This window comes from Tursiops truncatus, chromosome 11, assembly GCF_011762595.2.
Source record: "Tursiops truncatus isolate mTurTru1 chromosome 11, mTurTru1.mat.Y, whole genome shotgun sequence".
Lineage (NCBI taxonomy): Eukaryota > Metazoa > Chordata > Mammalia > Artiodactyla > Delphinidae > Tursiops > Tursiops truncatus.
This window is the reverse complement of record NC_047044.1, coordinates 88016079-88033692: the sequence shown is the minus strand read 5'-3', so window position 1 is coordinate 88033692 and position 17614 is coordinate 88016079. Positions and strand designations below refer to the sequence as shown.

Below are 17614 nucleotides of genomic sequence, written 5' to 3'. Positions count from 1 at the left end.
TCCGGAGCCTGTGCTCCGCAATGGGAGAGGCCACAACAGTGAGAGGCCCACGTATCGCAAAAAAAAAAAAAAAATGTCCACAAGAAAAGAAGATCAGAAATTAGGCAGTCTGTTCCCAGCACCTAAGATTATGATATTTTTATATACTGTGTTTATAGGTAATTTTGCCTTTACAAATTGCATCTCTTATCTTTTGTGATGATTTTTTTTTTGCAGAGAGGTTCTTACTTTGTTTAGCTTACATGATACAGAATTTTAGAATGTATTGAAGGTTGATATTGCCATCTTCTGATTTTGTCTCTTTATTTTCTGCAGCTTTATCTAATCCAGGTGACTCACAGTAACAATGAAACAAGCCTGACAGAAAAATCATTTGACCAGTTTTCAAAACTTCACAGCCAACTTCAAAAGAAGTTTGCATCATTGGCCCTCCCAGAGTAAGGACTGTCCTCCACTGTTTTTTGACTTTAGTACTTGTCCCTGAACATAAGGAAAAATTATGGTTATGGGATTTTCTATTTGTGGGCAACACAACACAACATTCTGATTCCAGTGCCACTGAACCTATCCCAGCAGAGTCTCTATGGCTCTCAGAGTAGAGAACCTTTTGTCTCATAAAACAGAATAAAGGTTTTCAATTTTGTTTGCTTTCAGCCATTGAGTTTGTAGACAAAAAAAATCATAACCAATTTTATTTTTCATTGATTATCAGGGAAATTGTTTTATTTGCCTGTTTTTAAATTTGATTGTTTTAGTGTTTTCTATAAAAATAAAATTGAAATTGAAAATGCAGAACAAAATTGGATATATCTTCTCTTTCAACAGATAACTGCAATAAAAAGCTCTGATATATTTATTTGCTGTACCAGAAAATTTTGTCAATATCAATTAGTATACAAGTAAAATATATTAACATCAACTCACTTTCGTTATCATTAATTATTAACTTGGACTTGGGTTATCCAAATTTAATTTGTCATTATCTTCATTTTGCAGTCTTGAAAACCATTGCTCAGTTCATGTTATAATGAAAAAATATTAAGCATAAATAATGTAATTGAAAATACTTCTGTTCAAATAAACCTTCTAAAATTCATTATTTAGAGCTAGCCAAATTTATGTTATAGACTTGAGTGTGTATCTTGACCAGAGGTGCACCTTGACTTTAAAAAGGTGAACTTCTTAGAAATTATGTTATTTGCACTTAGGCAAATCAAATGTCATCTTATCTATAGAGTAGTTTCTTGGTATCCACAAGATTGGTTCCAGGACCCCTCCCACGGATACCAAAATCCTTGCATGCCCAAGTTCTATACATAAAATGGCATAGTATTTACAAATAACCTACCTACATTCTCCTGTATACTTTAAATCACCTCCAGATCACTTATAGTATCTAATACAATATAAATGCTATGTAAACAGTTGTAAATACAATGTAAATGCTATGTAAATAGTTGCTGGCATGCAGCAAATTCAAATTTTGCTTTTTGGAACTTTCCGGACTTTTTTTTTTAATATTTCAATCCACAGTTCGTTCAATCTTCAGATGTAGAACCTGCAGACAGGGAGAGCCAACTATAGCAGAATTTTTGTTGAGTAAATTGTCCTTTAACAATATGAGTGTTCATACCAGACCTGACATACTTTGTACATGTGGATTTTTGTTAGACTTTCAGGACTTAGTCACTTACCAAAATGTAAATCTAAACAACGTTGCCAATGGATGGAGAGATAGTGTGCATTATTTTGAAGACTGTGTAGTTCACACTGATGAAAAACTATACTTGCAAATGTCACAGAGATTTTGAAATACAGATGCTTTAAACATCAGAAAGTCATCAGAGTAAGAGCACATTCAAGAGACTGAGAGGGAAGGAATGTCATTGTGGAAACTTAAAGACAACATCAGCTTTAAGAGTTATCAGAAAACATCTAATGTAATAACTGAGGAAAAGGAAATACTGGCAAAAATATTCAGTTTGACTGCAAATATTGAATTCAACATTAGTGGTTTCCATTGTACCCTAATAATTAATGATTTAAAAATATGTTCATTCTTGTTAAATGGCTGTCCTTTTGTTTCAACAATGTCTCTGTTGTACTCTTTCCTCTTCCCAATACATATTAGTATAACTTGTAAAACTTTAAAGTGCCAATAATCTCTCTCCATATGCCTCTTCTCGATTTTCAGCTTTAGTTAGGATTCTGTTTTGTTCAACAACTCTTGCCTGGTGATGGGACCTAAATTGATTTTAAAATCATTCAAGCAATGTGTGGAGAGGAGGAATATTTAGTCCTTTGTGCCTTGAACAATATTTGTATGCTAACAGTCCCAAAGGAGCTCTGGCTTATAGCAATGCATACAGAAGAAGGATGAGGGCAAGATTTCCTCTGACTCCTAAATTTACTAAGAGAAGCTCTATGAGAATTATATAAACCCAATCTGGAAAGTATGATCAGAAAGTTAGAGTCATATAGAATAAAATTCAAATTAGTCATAGCATGTAACAGTGGTCTTCAAATCAGACTGTACCTCTTCCAACTTCTGAGAATACAGAGGCATAGGAATCTTCCTTGAAATTAATGGTCTTCTTTAAAAGTCACCTGCTTGAGAAAGGTTGATTTCCTTTCCCTCTCCTAATTTCACCATTGGTCTTCTCCCAGCCATCCAGAATTTTATTTTGGTACACTGTCCCAGGGAGTAAAAAATCTCTGAGGATTAAATAAAGGGCAAATCAAACTACTGGTGTTGGTATTGAGAAAATGAATTACTCTAATAACCAGGTATCAAATCTGTTTGCAGGTCGTGTGTTTCTTAAACTTTGGTGTGAACAAAATTGAGGGAGGACATGATAGCACCGTCAGATAAAATATCCTAAAAAATCATTTTCAAGAACTGATTACTATGTTATATTTGACATATAACTCAAAAGCATTTTAAACAACTGAATGACATTACTAGAGCTGAATTCCTTAATTCTCATGTACTTATTTACACACAATACTTTTTTAGTACATACATCTATAAAAAAGGAATAGAACTGATGTTGAACTCCATTTTATTCTAACAATAAAGAAAATTAATCCACAGTTATATAAGTTAATATTTAAAAGCAGCAAAACCACTGTTTATCAAATGTATTTCTATGTCTTGATTAATTATATATGGTAATAATTTTTATGATAATTAAATCTGGAAGAAAATTTTTAACACTTTAAGCCTTAGTAAGAGTAAAGCAAGAGTAAAAAAGTAAAATGTCAATTATTTAAATGCACAGAAATATTATTTTGGACTTCCCTGACACTTCCAACAGGAAGCAATGGATGGGATGTCCTGCAGTTTTCACATACTTCTGTGTGTTTGCTAACAACCCTTCACCATCCCCCATGCTCCTTTGCCCAGAGGAAGCAGAAGAGGAAGGAAGCAACAGCAAGACTGCAGTCAGAGGAAGCCGCTAGATAGTTCCTAAAAAGATACATTTAACCAGCAAAACGTGTTGCCAAATGCTTCCCATTAATAGGTCATGCCACCAATAATTGGTCGTAATCAACGTCTAGCCCATCAAGATGAATCATCAGATAGTGAAGAGGAAATTCTGCAAGCTAGACCCCTGGGGAAAGTGATACTTTGTTCCAAAAGACCAGATGGAAGCATATGCTTTGTAAAATGTTTAATCTAGTTAGTGTAGCAATGTCCCTCGTGAACCCAGAGGAAACAATACCATATGACCTTTTTGAAAATTATGATCATTAAACTCAGAAAAGTACTTATTAACCCCCCCACATGTATTTAAAGGACAAATTGTGTGGTCTGCCATAAATACAGTAAGAAGGAAAATATATATTAATTTAGTATGTTAAATTAAATTAGTATTAATATCAATGATAGTTAAAATAGCACAAGTGACCACAGCCATGTTAATAAAACTCTCAGAATTAATCATGCATTCTATGGTTTTTTAAAAAAACGTTTTCAGTGGCCCTTCCATCTGATGCAGCCTTAACTTTATGAACAATTCTAAGATACAGATGCCAATTTTCAAACTAATGAAGATATACTTTTTTCTTTTAAAACAGGTTTCCTCATTGGTGGCACTTACCTTTTACAAATTCAGATCACAAAAGATTCAGAGATCTAAATCATTACATGGAACAGATATTAAATGGATCGTATGAAGTTGCAAACGTATGTTACAATTTACTTTTATATTTTTACATAAAATATGGACTGTTTTATGTATTATTACTGGGAATATTTTTAAATACTTTATGATAACATTTTTAGTCCTACATTTATTCAACAAATGTACAGATTAAAATTATCTTGTCAATTCCATGCAAAAACCAACCGGGACTTTACTTGAAATTGCATCTTAATATCTTTCGATCCATTATGATATTCAAGTATTTTTAGAATGTTTTTTCAATAATTGTTTATTGTTCTGTGCATAGAGGGCTTAGAAGTATTTTGTTATACTAGATATAGTACTTTTTATAAAAATCCTTTTCCTGTTTTTTCACCATTATATAGATAGAACTGATTTTGTATATTGACATTTTACCTAACAATCTTACTAACTTCACTTTTAATTCTAATAATTATCTGTATTGTTTTTCAACTTACAATCATATTGTCTGCGGATAACAAGGGTTTATTTTTTTCTTTCCAATATTCATATATTGTATTTCTTTTCCTTGCTATTTTGTACTCTCTAGGGCTTTCAATAGATATTGAATTGAAGTGGTAATGGTGGATATACCTACATTATTCTTGAATCCAGGGAAGAAGTGTCTAATATTTCCTCATTAAGTATGTAGGTTTTGTAGGTCCCCTTTATTATGTTTCCTTCTATTCCTAGGTTGCCAATAGTTTTTACAAAGAAGGTTGAATGTATCAAATTTTTTTTCTGAATCTACTGGGCTGCACAATGATCACCAATAATCCTATTTTTCTCCTTTACTCTGCTAATGTGGTGAATTACACTGAAGAACTTTCTAATTTTAAACAAATTTGCATTACTAGGGTAAACTCTACATGGATGTAATGTATTATACTTTTTATGTATTATTGGATTTGATTTAACATTTTCTTGAGCATTTGTTTTCATCTTTATTTATGACAGAGATTGGCCTGGAGTTTTTCCTTCTTACAAAGTCATTACCAGGTTTCAGAATCAAGAACATGCTAGACTCATAATATTAGTTGCAAAGAGTTATTGCTTTTTTCCCTACTCCCTGGAACAGTTTGTATAAAACTGGTTTTATTTCTTTAATTTGTAAAGTCATATAGGTCTGGAGATTCAATTTATTTAAGAGCTATAAGACATTTCACATTTCCTATTTCTTCTTGAGTCTCTTTGTTAAGTTACATTTCTATAGGAATTTGTGCTAATTTATTGGCATAAAGTTATTCATAATATCCTATCATAATCTTTTTAACATTTATAGGATCTGAAAAGGTATTCACTCTTCGATTTCTCACACATATTTCCTGATCCATACTTCCAGAGGATTATGAATTTTACCAATCTTTGTAAAGAATGAAATGTGGGACTTATTGACCCTCTCTATTGTATTATTTCTCTGTTTCACTTATTTTTTACCTTTATTATTTCCTTCCTTCTGCTTCCATTCTATTTATAACATCCTCAGATAGTTAATTTAACTTGTTTATTTTCAACCTATCTTCACTTACCCATTTAAAACTCTAAATCCTCTCTCCTAATCAAGATTTAATAGCACCCCACAAGTTTTTATATACAGTATTGTATTTTCTTTATCATTCCTTAAAAATATTTATAAAATTTTCACTATGAATTTCCTGGACCATGGCTTAAGTCTATTTCACCCACTTGAGTTTTATATGCTGTAGTAAAAATACATATCTGTATCTGTATCCATAAATTTCCTAAGTAATTATTATTGTTGTTTTTGCAATCGATATTTAATATTACTCACATATCTCATTTCCATTGCTTCCTGTAACTCTGAATTTCTGTCTGGGATTGTTCTCCTTCTTCCTGAAGAACACCATCTACTATTCCCCCTAATATGAATTTGCTGCTAAAAAAAACCCTCTAAATTTGCATTTGTCTGAAAAGTTTTTAGTCTACCTTCATTCTTGGAGGATATTTTTGCTGACTATTTGGTATTTGAGCATTTGGATAGCAATGATTTTATTCTAAAAACTTTAAGGCTATCATTTCATTGTCTTTTAGCTTCCATTGATTTTGTTTAGAATCCATCTGTTATATTTGTTTCTTCTTTGAAAAAGTTTTTTTATTCTTTACAATATTGTTCTTTTTACTGTTGGTTTTCTGCCGTTTTACTTTACTTTGCTCAGATATGACTTTGTTTCTACTGATGATGCTTGAGCTTCAGCACTTCTTGAATTTGTGCCATGATGTCTTTCATCACTTTTGGAAAGTTCTCAGTCGTTATCACTTCACATATTGTTCATACTATTTCCTCTCTCCTCTTTTTCTGGGACTGTAATCACATATATGTCTATCCTTTTCATTGTACCCTCTATGTCTCATACTTTTACTCCTGTATTTTTAATTCTTTGTCCTCTATGACTTAGTTTCTGAATAGCTTCTTCTAACTTATCTTTTTGGTTGTTTATTCTCTAATGGTCTGTGTTTAACATACTGTTAAGTCCATTCTCTGAGTTCTTAATTTCAATTATTCTTCAGTTTCAGAATTTCCTTTTTTTTTTCAGTTCCTAGTCCTTTGCTGAAAATCTGTCCTTTTTATTATTTCTTCAAAAATGGTAAGCATAGTTATTTAAAATCTTCCTAAAAACTCCAATATTGGTACCTACTGCATGTACCTTTTTATTTTCGAATGTTTCTGCTGGTTTTTAATTATGTAGTCTTGTTCCATTGTGAGCCTGGTTATTTTCCTTTTTATTGTGGCCACATATTGTACTGCAATGTCCTTTGTAAAAATTGGATGCCTATGTTACTGTTATCCTGGTATAGAGAATTATAATATCTGAGTACATTAACAATCTAGGGTTGCTGAAATTCAGTTGCAGGGATTCAGATTATTCAAAACTGAACTGTAGCTCTTGTGGGGCACTATTACTGGTTCATCCTTATTCCTTAGATGTAGCCACTTTGGATCTAAACCCAAGGTAAGGCAGACTCACCAAGAATCTACTTGGCAGCTCTGGATTCCATTCCTTTTCCTCTTAACTCTGCAAGGTGGTCAAAAGTGCTGCTCTACCTCCCAGCCATTCCACTGCTTCAACCTATATCAATTAAAAACCCACAACAGAAAAGCTGTGCCCAAACCCAAGCTCACTTCCCCAAGACTGTCTTGCCCCAGATCCTAGCCTGGTAATTCTTCACTATCTTGTTAGCTCTCTGATGCTTTCAAGCAAAGTTTAAAAACAAATTGTTTAATTATTCCAGTTATTCTCTTTAGGAGGTCTGGACTAAATGACCAAATCCAATATCACTAAAAATAGGAGCTTACAGCTGCAGTCATGCTACCCCTCAGCTTTCAGAAATATCTGCTGTTCTGCCTCCTCCCCCACATCCTGTGTTCTGATGAACCTTGTCTCTCATAGGTAACTATTTCAGAGGATCTAAGTCTGTGGTCAATTCCCATCTGAAAAAAGTATTTAAGGATTTCTTGGTGAGGTTTTGGTACTACTCATCAGTGATTCTGAGTGGCCTAGAAAATTGAAGAGACATGCCAGACCCCAATTTTGCCCTCTTCTGTCATATGCATCAAAAAAAGGACTCTTAAGATCCTTCCCCATACACACATGTGCATACAACCTACACATGCACACAGCTGTTACAACTCCTTCTGAGGACTCAAGGAAGGATTAGCTCCCTTTACTATTAAATTCTTATCACCATCTTGCTTGCAAGGTTCCTGTGAGACAAATGTAAGTTACAAAGGCAGGTACGAAGCTAACAGAATCCTCCAGAGTTCTTGGCTAGACATAGGATCTTTTAGGGATTTATCTAAAACATCATCTCTAAGGGTAAAGGTTCAAGGCCTGTTAGGTTTTTTGCCTTTTGATATAAGAATGGAGACTATTTATGGAATACCTTTAGCTAATCCACATGTCTGGAATAACTTTAATGTCACCAATGAGAGCCCATTTCTAACATTAATCATGCTAGTCAACAAGCTACCATTTTTATGAACAAAATCCTTTGATATTCAGTATGCTAATTAATAATGTCCATTTTTTAAAGGGGTTCAGCACGATGGCTTGATTTACATATATTGTGAAATGATTACCACAATAGATTTAGTTAACATCTATCATCTCATATAGATACAATAAAAAGAAAAGAAAAAGCAATTTTTAAATTTATGTGTCATAAGATGAAGATTTAATAGCTCTGCTTCTTCTTCCTCATCCTCTCCCCCAAATTTAGCATGCTTTTAATTATATCAATAATTAGCATTTGTAAAATACCTATTGTTGATTGAGTTGTGAGAGTTTAACAGAACTACTTACACTGACTGCCTCTAGTATGGGTTGCCTGATTAAAATATTGGGAGCCTCTTATTTCCTCCTGCTCTATGCAGGCACCCCGATAGTGCAGCCTTGATTAGGACATTAACAGACCATTCCTGGACTCTAGTCATTTTTACTTTTATTGAAGTATAGTTGACTTGCAATATTATATTAGTTTCAGGCGTACAACATAGTGATTTGATCATTTTCCTACCATCTTGATTAAATCCTAGCAGCAGTCCAGTTATACTTTGACCTAAGAAACACATTTATAATATCATGCTGTATATACAGACATACTTTGAACTTCAGTAAGTTACAGGCACTGTAACAGGAGGACTACAACCGACCCCATAACCAGGACTTAACTGAGTCAAAGAACCCTATTTTTCTCAGCAGTCAATTCAACAACCTTCCTTCTCCATGTGGAGCTTGGGAAAGACATTAGATGAGATTACTTTCCAGTCAGAGTGTGAATTGTTTTAATTACATGTTGTATAGTAGATTAAGTCAGTATATATCAAGGAAACCTTACTGAAATTTAAAAATAAATATATTAATGAATGTATTCAAAATTGTCTCCTAACTGTAGGTTTGCTGATTCAGGATGTTGGCTTATTGCTATACCACCCAGTTGTGTAATATTGTGGTTTGATGATGAATAGACCTACTTAAGAAAATTCCACAATTCAGATCACAAGCATCCTAAGGCTATTAGAAAAAAAATCACAATTGTCAATAATGACTGCTTTATATTGCATATAGTCAGGGTCAAGAGGAGAAACTTTTAAATACCTATCACTAGCTCCTAAGACTAGTGGTTCTCAAAGCTCAGCTTCTGGACTGTGGTTGGAACCTCATCTGGGAATTTATAAGAATGCAAAATTTCAGTCCCATCCTAGACCTATTAAATCAGAAACTTTGGGGATGAGGTCCAGCAATGTGTTTTAACAAGCCCTCCAGGGTGTTCTAATCCATGACAATGTTTGAGAACCATTATTTCAGACTCTGGTCATCTTTCCTTTTTTTTTTTTTTTTCTGCAGTTTGAACATGATCAGACATTTGGTTTCCAATGTAGTAGATACTAAGGTACCCTACTATATCGTTGATTTTTTTGCAAATCTGGACTCAAGCACATTGTGCTACAATATTATTTCCAGGCTGGTGGCTCAGCTAGAGTTGCTGTTTTGTATCAAAGGACAAGTGCCTGAGCACTTAAGAAAGTATACTTAACCCAGTTCCCAGTGAAGTAGAGAAGGCATCCCAGGGAGTATGGCTTTCAAGTTGTTACTAAAGGGCAAACAGAAGTTAGTAAATGGAAACTGGGGAAAAATTGTGCCAGACAAGGGGAACTACAAGGACAAGCATGCATTATGGTTACATGCTTTTCTCTTGTTTGGAAGCTTAAAGAACTCAATGATTATATTCATTTAATTTTACCCATGTATATAGCAAACTTATAATCTTGTCAACATTTAATATATATTTTAAATGAAAAATTACAGAATTATTAACATATATTAACCTATAGGATTTATGTTTTTTTTCAAAACCTAGGAGAGTGAAACTTTGCATCCAAAAAGTATTTAGCAGTCTCTTAACTTATTTATTCTTATACCTTACCAGTTTTATTTTAAATTAGCACGTTTCCAAAACATATAATTTATTTATTTTTAATATATAAACTACTACACTAATAAGTGATAAATGCTTTAAAATTTGTGGAAAAATAATACAAAATTTGGAAAAAATTTTGGATGATATTATAAAATAAATATGAATGTAATTTGATTTTTTTTTCTCGCACCACAGTATAATGCCACATTAACCCCATGAACAGAGACCTCTGGCTTGGTAGAGAATGATCTTGAGAATCCTGCTAGCTGAAAGCTTGAGGACAGGCTCCACAGGTTACCTAGTGCCAAGCCCAGGAGGACTGCCTGGCCATGCTCTAAATGATAAGCATTAATAGTGCACTGGGTCATGATTTTACCCTTCAGAAAGATCACTCAGAGCACATCTGTAATATATCTGTTATGAACAAAGAGAAAGAAATGAACAGTATCTGTTCATCGTGGGGACAGAACCATGTATAATAATAGGATAACTGAAAACAAAGATGTAAAATGATTGTTGAAAACAGCATTAGACAATAGGAAAGCTACAGTATAGTCAATAATTATGTGTAGGTATCTTGCATATTCATGAATTTATGTATTATATTAGCATACTCAATATAAATTGTATTATATCTTTTGAATATATTTAGTATTTAGGTCTCAATCAGTGAGTAATGGGAAATGAGTTCTAAGCTTCTGTCCTATAGGATCAAGGCAACTGAATTTATTTCATTGGATTTCAAGTGCTTTTTTGCATATTCAGGAATATATTAGGTTGAAATCTTAATGTTCCTTACTAACTCTGACATTCTCTGAAGGTCATGTCCATTCACTTTGCTATAGTGAAGGACACTTGGATATGGCAACTGTCTCTAAGGGAAAGCGCTGAGGGGATAGTGGATGGGATTGTCATCTTTCATGCTGAGAGCTGCCTTACTGATTATACTAAAGCTGTTTTAAAGATTGTGCCTTTTCAGGATAATTGACAAAATATCTAGTAACCGTTGAAAGTGTTAGGCTTTGGCCTATTTAAGCAGAGGCAAGTCAGTGCAAAGTGGAGAGGCTTCTGATTTCTGGTCCTAGTGTGAATAGGATAAATTTTGAGATCTGTCTTCAGATGGCAGCAAGCTTTCAATAGGGAACTCGTAAGTATATCTGCCTAGAGTATGGGTTCATATAGAACTGTTAGCAGAAGATTATTATGAAAGGGGAAAAGCAAAGGGGTCAGACATATACAGGTTGGGAAGACTTGCAAAGTGCAGTTTATCACAACAAGATTTAATGAATATTGTTGCTTATCATAATCACAGCTGCATAGAGAAAGCTGAACAAGACCACCAAACGTGTACCTCACAGTTTTCATCACATTCACATTTGCTAATGTGCTAAAAAGTACTACTGTAGAGGCCCCAAGAAGAGATGTTTTTATATTGTTCTTAAACTCTATTGGTCAATATTTAGGGAAAGGAAGGTTGAAGAAATTTCAAACACCTTACTGTTTTTATCTTGGATGAATTAAGATCTAGGATTTGAGTGGGGGAGAAAAAAGGAGAAGAAATAGAAGAAAAAAGAAGAGATATTTATTTATATCATCAAATATGAGATATGACTGTGAAATCACAGATTCCAGAAATGCTCCAAGTGAGAATACATCAACCATCTTCTAACACTGGACTCCCAAATAGAGCAATCCCATTTGGTCCCGTAATAGTATCAAACAAAAGGAAGCTGATATTATAGGAGTTTCTCCCAAAGTAACACCCTCCTAATAATTTACTTGAATTTTGTACAATGAGTATTTGGAGTACAAGAAAATATCTTCCTAAGATGTAAATCCTACATCTGTATATTAGTCATCCTTTCTATACTACAAAATAAATAAGTTAGTGCTATATTAACAAAGATAAAATCAACAAAAATCAAATGTCGGCACTGGCACAATAGGGACCACTTTCAAAATCTACTGTCTCCATCATTCAACAAATGTTTATTGATTGCCTACATTGTATACTTTCTGGCCAAGGGTGCAAAAATAGTACCTAGCGATCAGTTGTTTCAGAATAATGTGAGGAGGTTTTAAAAAGTATGTTCTGAGGCCCATCCTTAGGGATGCTTGTCATATCAGTAAAGGGAGATACAGGCATACTTCGTTTCATTGTACTTCATTTTATTTGCCATTCACAGGCATTACGCTTTTTTTACAAATTGAAGGTTTGTGGCAACCCTGCTTTGAGCAAGTCTATTGGCGCCATTTTTCCAACACCATTTGCTCACTTTGTGTCTCTGTGTCACATTGTGGTAATTCTCACAATATTTCAAACTTTTTCACTATTATTATATTTGTTTTGGTGATCTGTGATGAATGATTTTTGATGTTACTATTGTCATTGTTTTCAGGTGCCTCAAACTGCACCGATATAAGACTCTGAACTTACTTGATAAGTGTTGTGCGTTCTGGTCCACATCACTGATTGGCCTTTTCCTCATCTCTCTCTCTCTCCTTGAGCCTCCCTATTTTCCCTGAGACACAAAAGTATTGAATTTAGGCCAATTAGTAACCCTACAGTGGCCTCTAAATGTTCAAGTGAAAAGAAGAGTTGCCCATCTCTCAATTTAAAGCAAAAGCTAGAAATGATCAAACTTAGTGAGATAGGCATGTTGAAAGATGAGATAGTCAGAAAGCTGGGCATCTTGAACCAAACACTTAGTAAAATTGTGAATGCAAAGTAAAAGTTCTTGAAGGAAATTAAAAGTACTACTCCAGTGAATACATGAATCATCAGAAAGAGAAATAGGTTTATTGCTGATAAAAGAGAGTTGTAGTGGTCTGGATAGAAAATCAAACCAGCCACACATTCCCTTAAATGAAATCCTAATCCAGAGCAAGGCCCTAACTCCCTTCAGTTCTTTTTTTTTTTTTTTTTTTTTTTGCGGTGGCATGTGTGATCTTCCCGGACCGGGGCACGAACCTGTGTCCCCTGCATCGGCAGGCGGACTCTCAACCACTGCACCACCAGGGAAGCCCCTCCCTTCAGTTCTATGAAGGTTAAGAGAGGTGAGGAAGCTGCAGAAGAAAAATTTGAAGCTAGCAGAGGTTGGTTGAAGAGGTTTAAGGAAAGTCTCTATAACATCAAAGTGCAAGGTGAAGCGTCAAATGCTGATGTAGAAGCTGAAACAAGTTATCCAAAAGATCTAACTAAGATAATTGATGAAGATGGCTGTACTCAACATCAGATTTTCAATTTAAACAAAGCAGGCTTCTACTGGAAGAAGATGCCATGTAGGACTTTCATAGCTACAGAGGAGAAGGCAATGCCTGGCTTCAAAATTTCAAAGGACAAGCTGACTTTCTTGTCAGGGCTAATACAGCTGGTGTTTAAGTTGAAGCCAATGCTCATTTACCATTCCAAAAAACTTAGGGCCCTTAAAGATTATGCTAAACCTACTGTGCCCTATGCTCTATAAATGAAACAACAAAACCTGGATGAGAGCATATCTGTTTACAACATGGTTTACTAAATATTTTAAGCCCATTGTTGTGAGCTACTGCCTAGATAAAAGGTTCTTTTCAAAATATTACTCCTCATTGGCAATGCACCTGATGGAGATGTACAATATTAATGTTTTTTTCATGCCTGCTTATACAACATCCATTCTGCAGCCCATGGATCAAGGAGTAATTTTGACTTTCAAGTCTTATTATTTAAGAAATACAATTTTTAAGGCTATAGTTGCTATAGATAGTGATTCCTCTGAGGATCTGGGCTAAGTCAATTGAAGACCTCCTGGAAAGGATTCACCATTCTAGATGCCATTAAGAATATTCATGACTCATGGGAAGAGGTCAAAATATCAACATTCACAGGAATTTGGCAGAAGTTGATTCTAACCCTCATGGATGACTGAGGAGTTCAAGACTTCAGTGGAAGAAGTAACTACAGATGTGATAGCAAGATAATTAGAATTGGAAGTGGTGTCTGAAGATAGGAATGAATTGCTGTAATCTCATGATGAACCTTTAACAGATGAGGAAGAGTTGCTTCTTATGGATGAGCAAATACAGTGGTTTCTTGAGGTGGAATCTACTCCTAGTGAAGATGCTGTGAAGATTGCTGAAATGACAACAAAAAAATTAGTTGATAAAGTAACAGCACAGCTTGAAAGGATTGACTGCAATTTCAAAATACATTCTACTGTGGGTAAACACTATCAAACAGCATTGCCTGCTACAGAGAACTCGTTTGTCAAAAAAGAGTCATCAATGGGTCAGACTTCACTGCTGTTTCATTTTCACAAGTTGCCGCAACCACTCCGACCTTCAGCACCCACCACCCTGACTAGTCAGCAGCATCAGCATCAGGGATAGACCCTCCCCCATCAAAAAGATTATGACTCGCTGAAGGCTCAGATGATAGGTAGCATTTTTTTTAGCAGTAAAGTATTTTTACATAAGTTATTAACATTGGTTTTCTTTAGAGATAATGCTATTGCTCACTTAACAGACTACAGTATATTGTAAACATCACTTTTATATGTACCGGGAAACCAAAGGTTCATGTGACTGGCTTTATTGCGATATTTGCTTTATTATGGTGGTCTGGAATTGAACCTATAATATCTCCAAGGTATGACTGTATCTGGTATCTGTGTTGGGTTTTTTTTATTTGTTGTAACATATTTATTGGAGTATAATTGCTTTAAAATGTTGTTAGTTTCTGCTGTATAACAAAGTGAATCAGCTATACATATACATATATCCCCATATCTCTTCCCTCTTGCATCTCCCTCTTACCCTCCCTATCCCACCCCTCTAGGTGGTCACAAAGCACAAAGCTGATCTCCCTGTGCTATGCAGCTGCTTCCCACTAGCTATCTACTTTACATTTGGCAGTGTATATATGTCAGTGCTACACTCTCAATTCCTCCCAGCTTACCCTTCCCCCTCCCCATGTCCTCAAGTCCATTCTCTACATCTGCGTCTTTATTTCTGTCCTGCCCCTAGGTTCAACAAACCATTTTTTTTAGATACCATATATATGTTTCAGCATACGTTATTTGCTTTTCTCTTTCTGTTTTCTCTTACATCACTCTGTATGACAGTCTCTAGGTCCATCCACCTCACTACAAATAACTCAATTTCATTTCTTTTTATGGCTGAGTAATATTTCATTGTATATATGTGCCACATCTTCTTTCTCCATTCATCTATCAATGGACACTTAGGTTGCTTCAATGTCCTGGCTATTGTAAATAGGGCTGCAATGAACATTGTGGTACATGACTCTTTTTGAATTATGGTTTTCTCAGGGTATATGCCCAGTAGTGGGATTGCTGGGTCGTATGGTAGTTCTATTTTTAGTTTTTTAAGGAACCTCCAACTGTTCTCCATTGGGGCTGTATCAATTTACATTCCCACCAACAGTGCAAGAGGTTTCCCTTTTCTCCACACTCTCTCCAGCATTTATTGTCTGTAGATTTTTTGACGATGGCCATTCTGATCGGTGTGAGGTGATACCTCATTGTAGTTTTGATTTGAATCTCTCTAATGATTAGTGATGTTGAGCACCCTTTCATATGTTTGTTGGCAATCTGTGTCTCTTCTTTGGAGAAATGTCTCTTTAGGTGTCTACCCATTATTGGATTGGGTTGTTTGTTTTTTTGATATTGAGCTGCATGAGCTGCTTGTATATTTTGGAGATTAATCCCTTGTTAGTTGCTTCATTTGCAAATATTTTCTCCCATTCTGAGGGTTGTCTTTTTGTCTTGTATATGGTTTCCTTTGCTGTTCAAATGATTTTAAGTGTCATTTGGTCCCACATGTTTATTTTTGGTTTTATTTCCATTTCTGTAGGAGGTGGGTCAAAAAGGATCTTGCTGTGATTTATGTCATAGAGTGTTCTGCCTGTTTTCCTCTAAGAGTTTTATAGTGCCTGGCCTTACATTTAAGGTTTTAATCCATTTTGAGTTTATTTTTGTGTATGGTGTTAGGGAGTGTTCTAATTTCATTCTTTTACAAGTAGCTGTCCAGTTTTAATAGCACCACTTATTGAAGAGGCTGTCTTTTCTCTATTGTATATTCTTGCCTCCTTTATCAAAGATAAGGTGACCATATGTGTGTGGGTTTATCTCTGGGCTTTCTATCCTGTTCCATTGATCTATATTTCTGTTTTTGTGCCAGTACTATACTGTCTTGATTACTGTAGCTTTGTAATATAGTCTGAAGTCAGGGAGCCTGATTCCTCCAGCTCCGTTTTCCTTTCTCAAGATTGCTTTGGCTATTCGGGGTCTTTTGTGTTTCCATACAAATTGTAAAATTTATTATTCTAGTTCTGTGAAAAATGCCATTGGTTGTTTGATAGGGATTGCATTGAATCTGTAGATTGCTTTGGGTAGTATAGTCATTTTCACAATGTTCATTCTTCCAATACAAGAAAATAGTATATCTCTCCATCTGTTTGTAAAATCTTTAATTTCTTTCCAAGAAAATACTATATCTCTCCATCTGTTTGTAAAATCTGTTTCTTGGATTCTTCCAATCCAAGAAAATAGTATATCTCTCCATCTATTTGTAATATCTTTAATTTCTTTCATTAGTGTTTTACAGTTTTCTGCATACGGGTCTTTTGTCTCCTTAGGTAAGTTTATTCCTAGGTATTTTATTCTTTTTGTTGCAGTGGTAAATGGGAGTGTTTCCTTAATTTCTCTTTCATATTTTTCATCTTTAGTGTATAGGAATGCAAGAGATTTCTGTGCATTAATCTTGTATCCTGTTACTTTACCAAATACATTGATTAGCTCTGGTAGTTTTCTGGTAGCATCTTTAGGATTCTCTATGTATAGTATCCTGTCATCTGCAAACAGTGACAGTTTTACTTCTTCTTTTCCGATTTGGATTCCTTTTATTTCTTTTTCTTCTCTGATTGAGGTGGCCAAAACTTCCAAAAATATGTTGTATAATAGTGGTGAGAGTGGGCAACTTTGTCTTTTTCCTGATCTTAGAGGAAATGGCTTCAGTTTTTCACCACTGAGAACAATGTTGGCTGTGAGTTTGTCATATATGGCTTTTATTATGTTGAGGAAGGTTCCCTCTATGCCCACTTTCTGGAGAGTTTTTATCATAAATCGCTATTGAATTCTGTTGAAAGCTCTTTCTGCATCTATTCAGATGATCATATGGTTTTTATCCTTCAATTTGTTAATATGGTGTATCACATTGATTGTTTTGTGTATGTTGAAGAATCCTTGCATTTCTGAGATAAACCCCACTTGATCATGGCGTATGATCCTTTTAGTGTGCTCTTGGATTCTGTTTGCTAGTATTTTGTTGAAGATTTTTGCGTCTAAATTCATCAGGGATATTGGCCTGTAATTTTCTTTTTTTGTGACATCTTTTTCTGGTTTTGGTGTCACGGTGATGGTGGCCTCGTAGAATGAGTTTAGGAGTGTTCCTCCCTCTGCTATATTTTGGAAGAGTTTGAGAAGGATAGGTGTTAGCTGTTCTCT

General features: G+C 34.7%; 1 protein-coding gene across 6 annotated transcripts in view; it reads left to right on the top strand.

Annotated features, from left to right (window-relative positions):
* PIK3C2G (phosphatidylinositol-4-phosphate 3-kinase catalytic subunit type 2 gamma) overlaps nucleotides 1-17614 on the top strand; it is a 366119-nt gene that overhangs the window by 270633 nt on the left and 77872 nt on the right. For all 6 annotated transcript variants that reach the window (XM_019936917.3, XM_019936884.3, XM_073788986.1 and 3 more), the window contains 2 exons: nucleotides 316-437; nucleotides 4081-4189. In XM_019936917.3, coding sequence (XP_019792476.2) covers nucleotides 316-437; nucleotides 4081-4189 — 231 coding nt within the window. The remainder of the gene's footprint in view (nucleotides 1-315; nucleotides 438-4080; nucleotides 4190-17614) is intronic.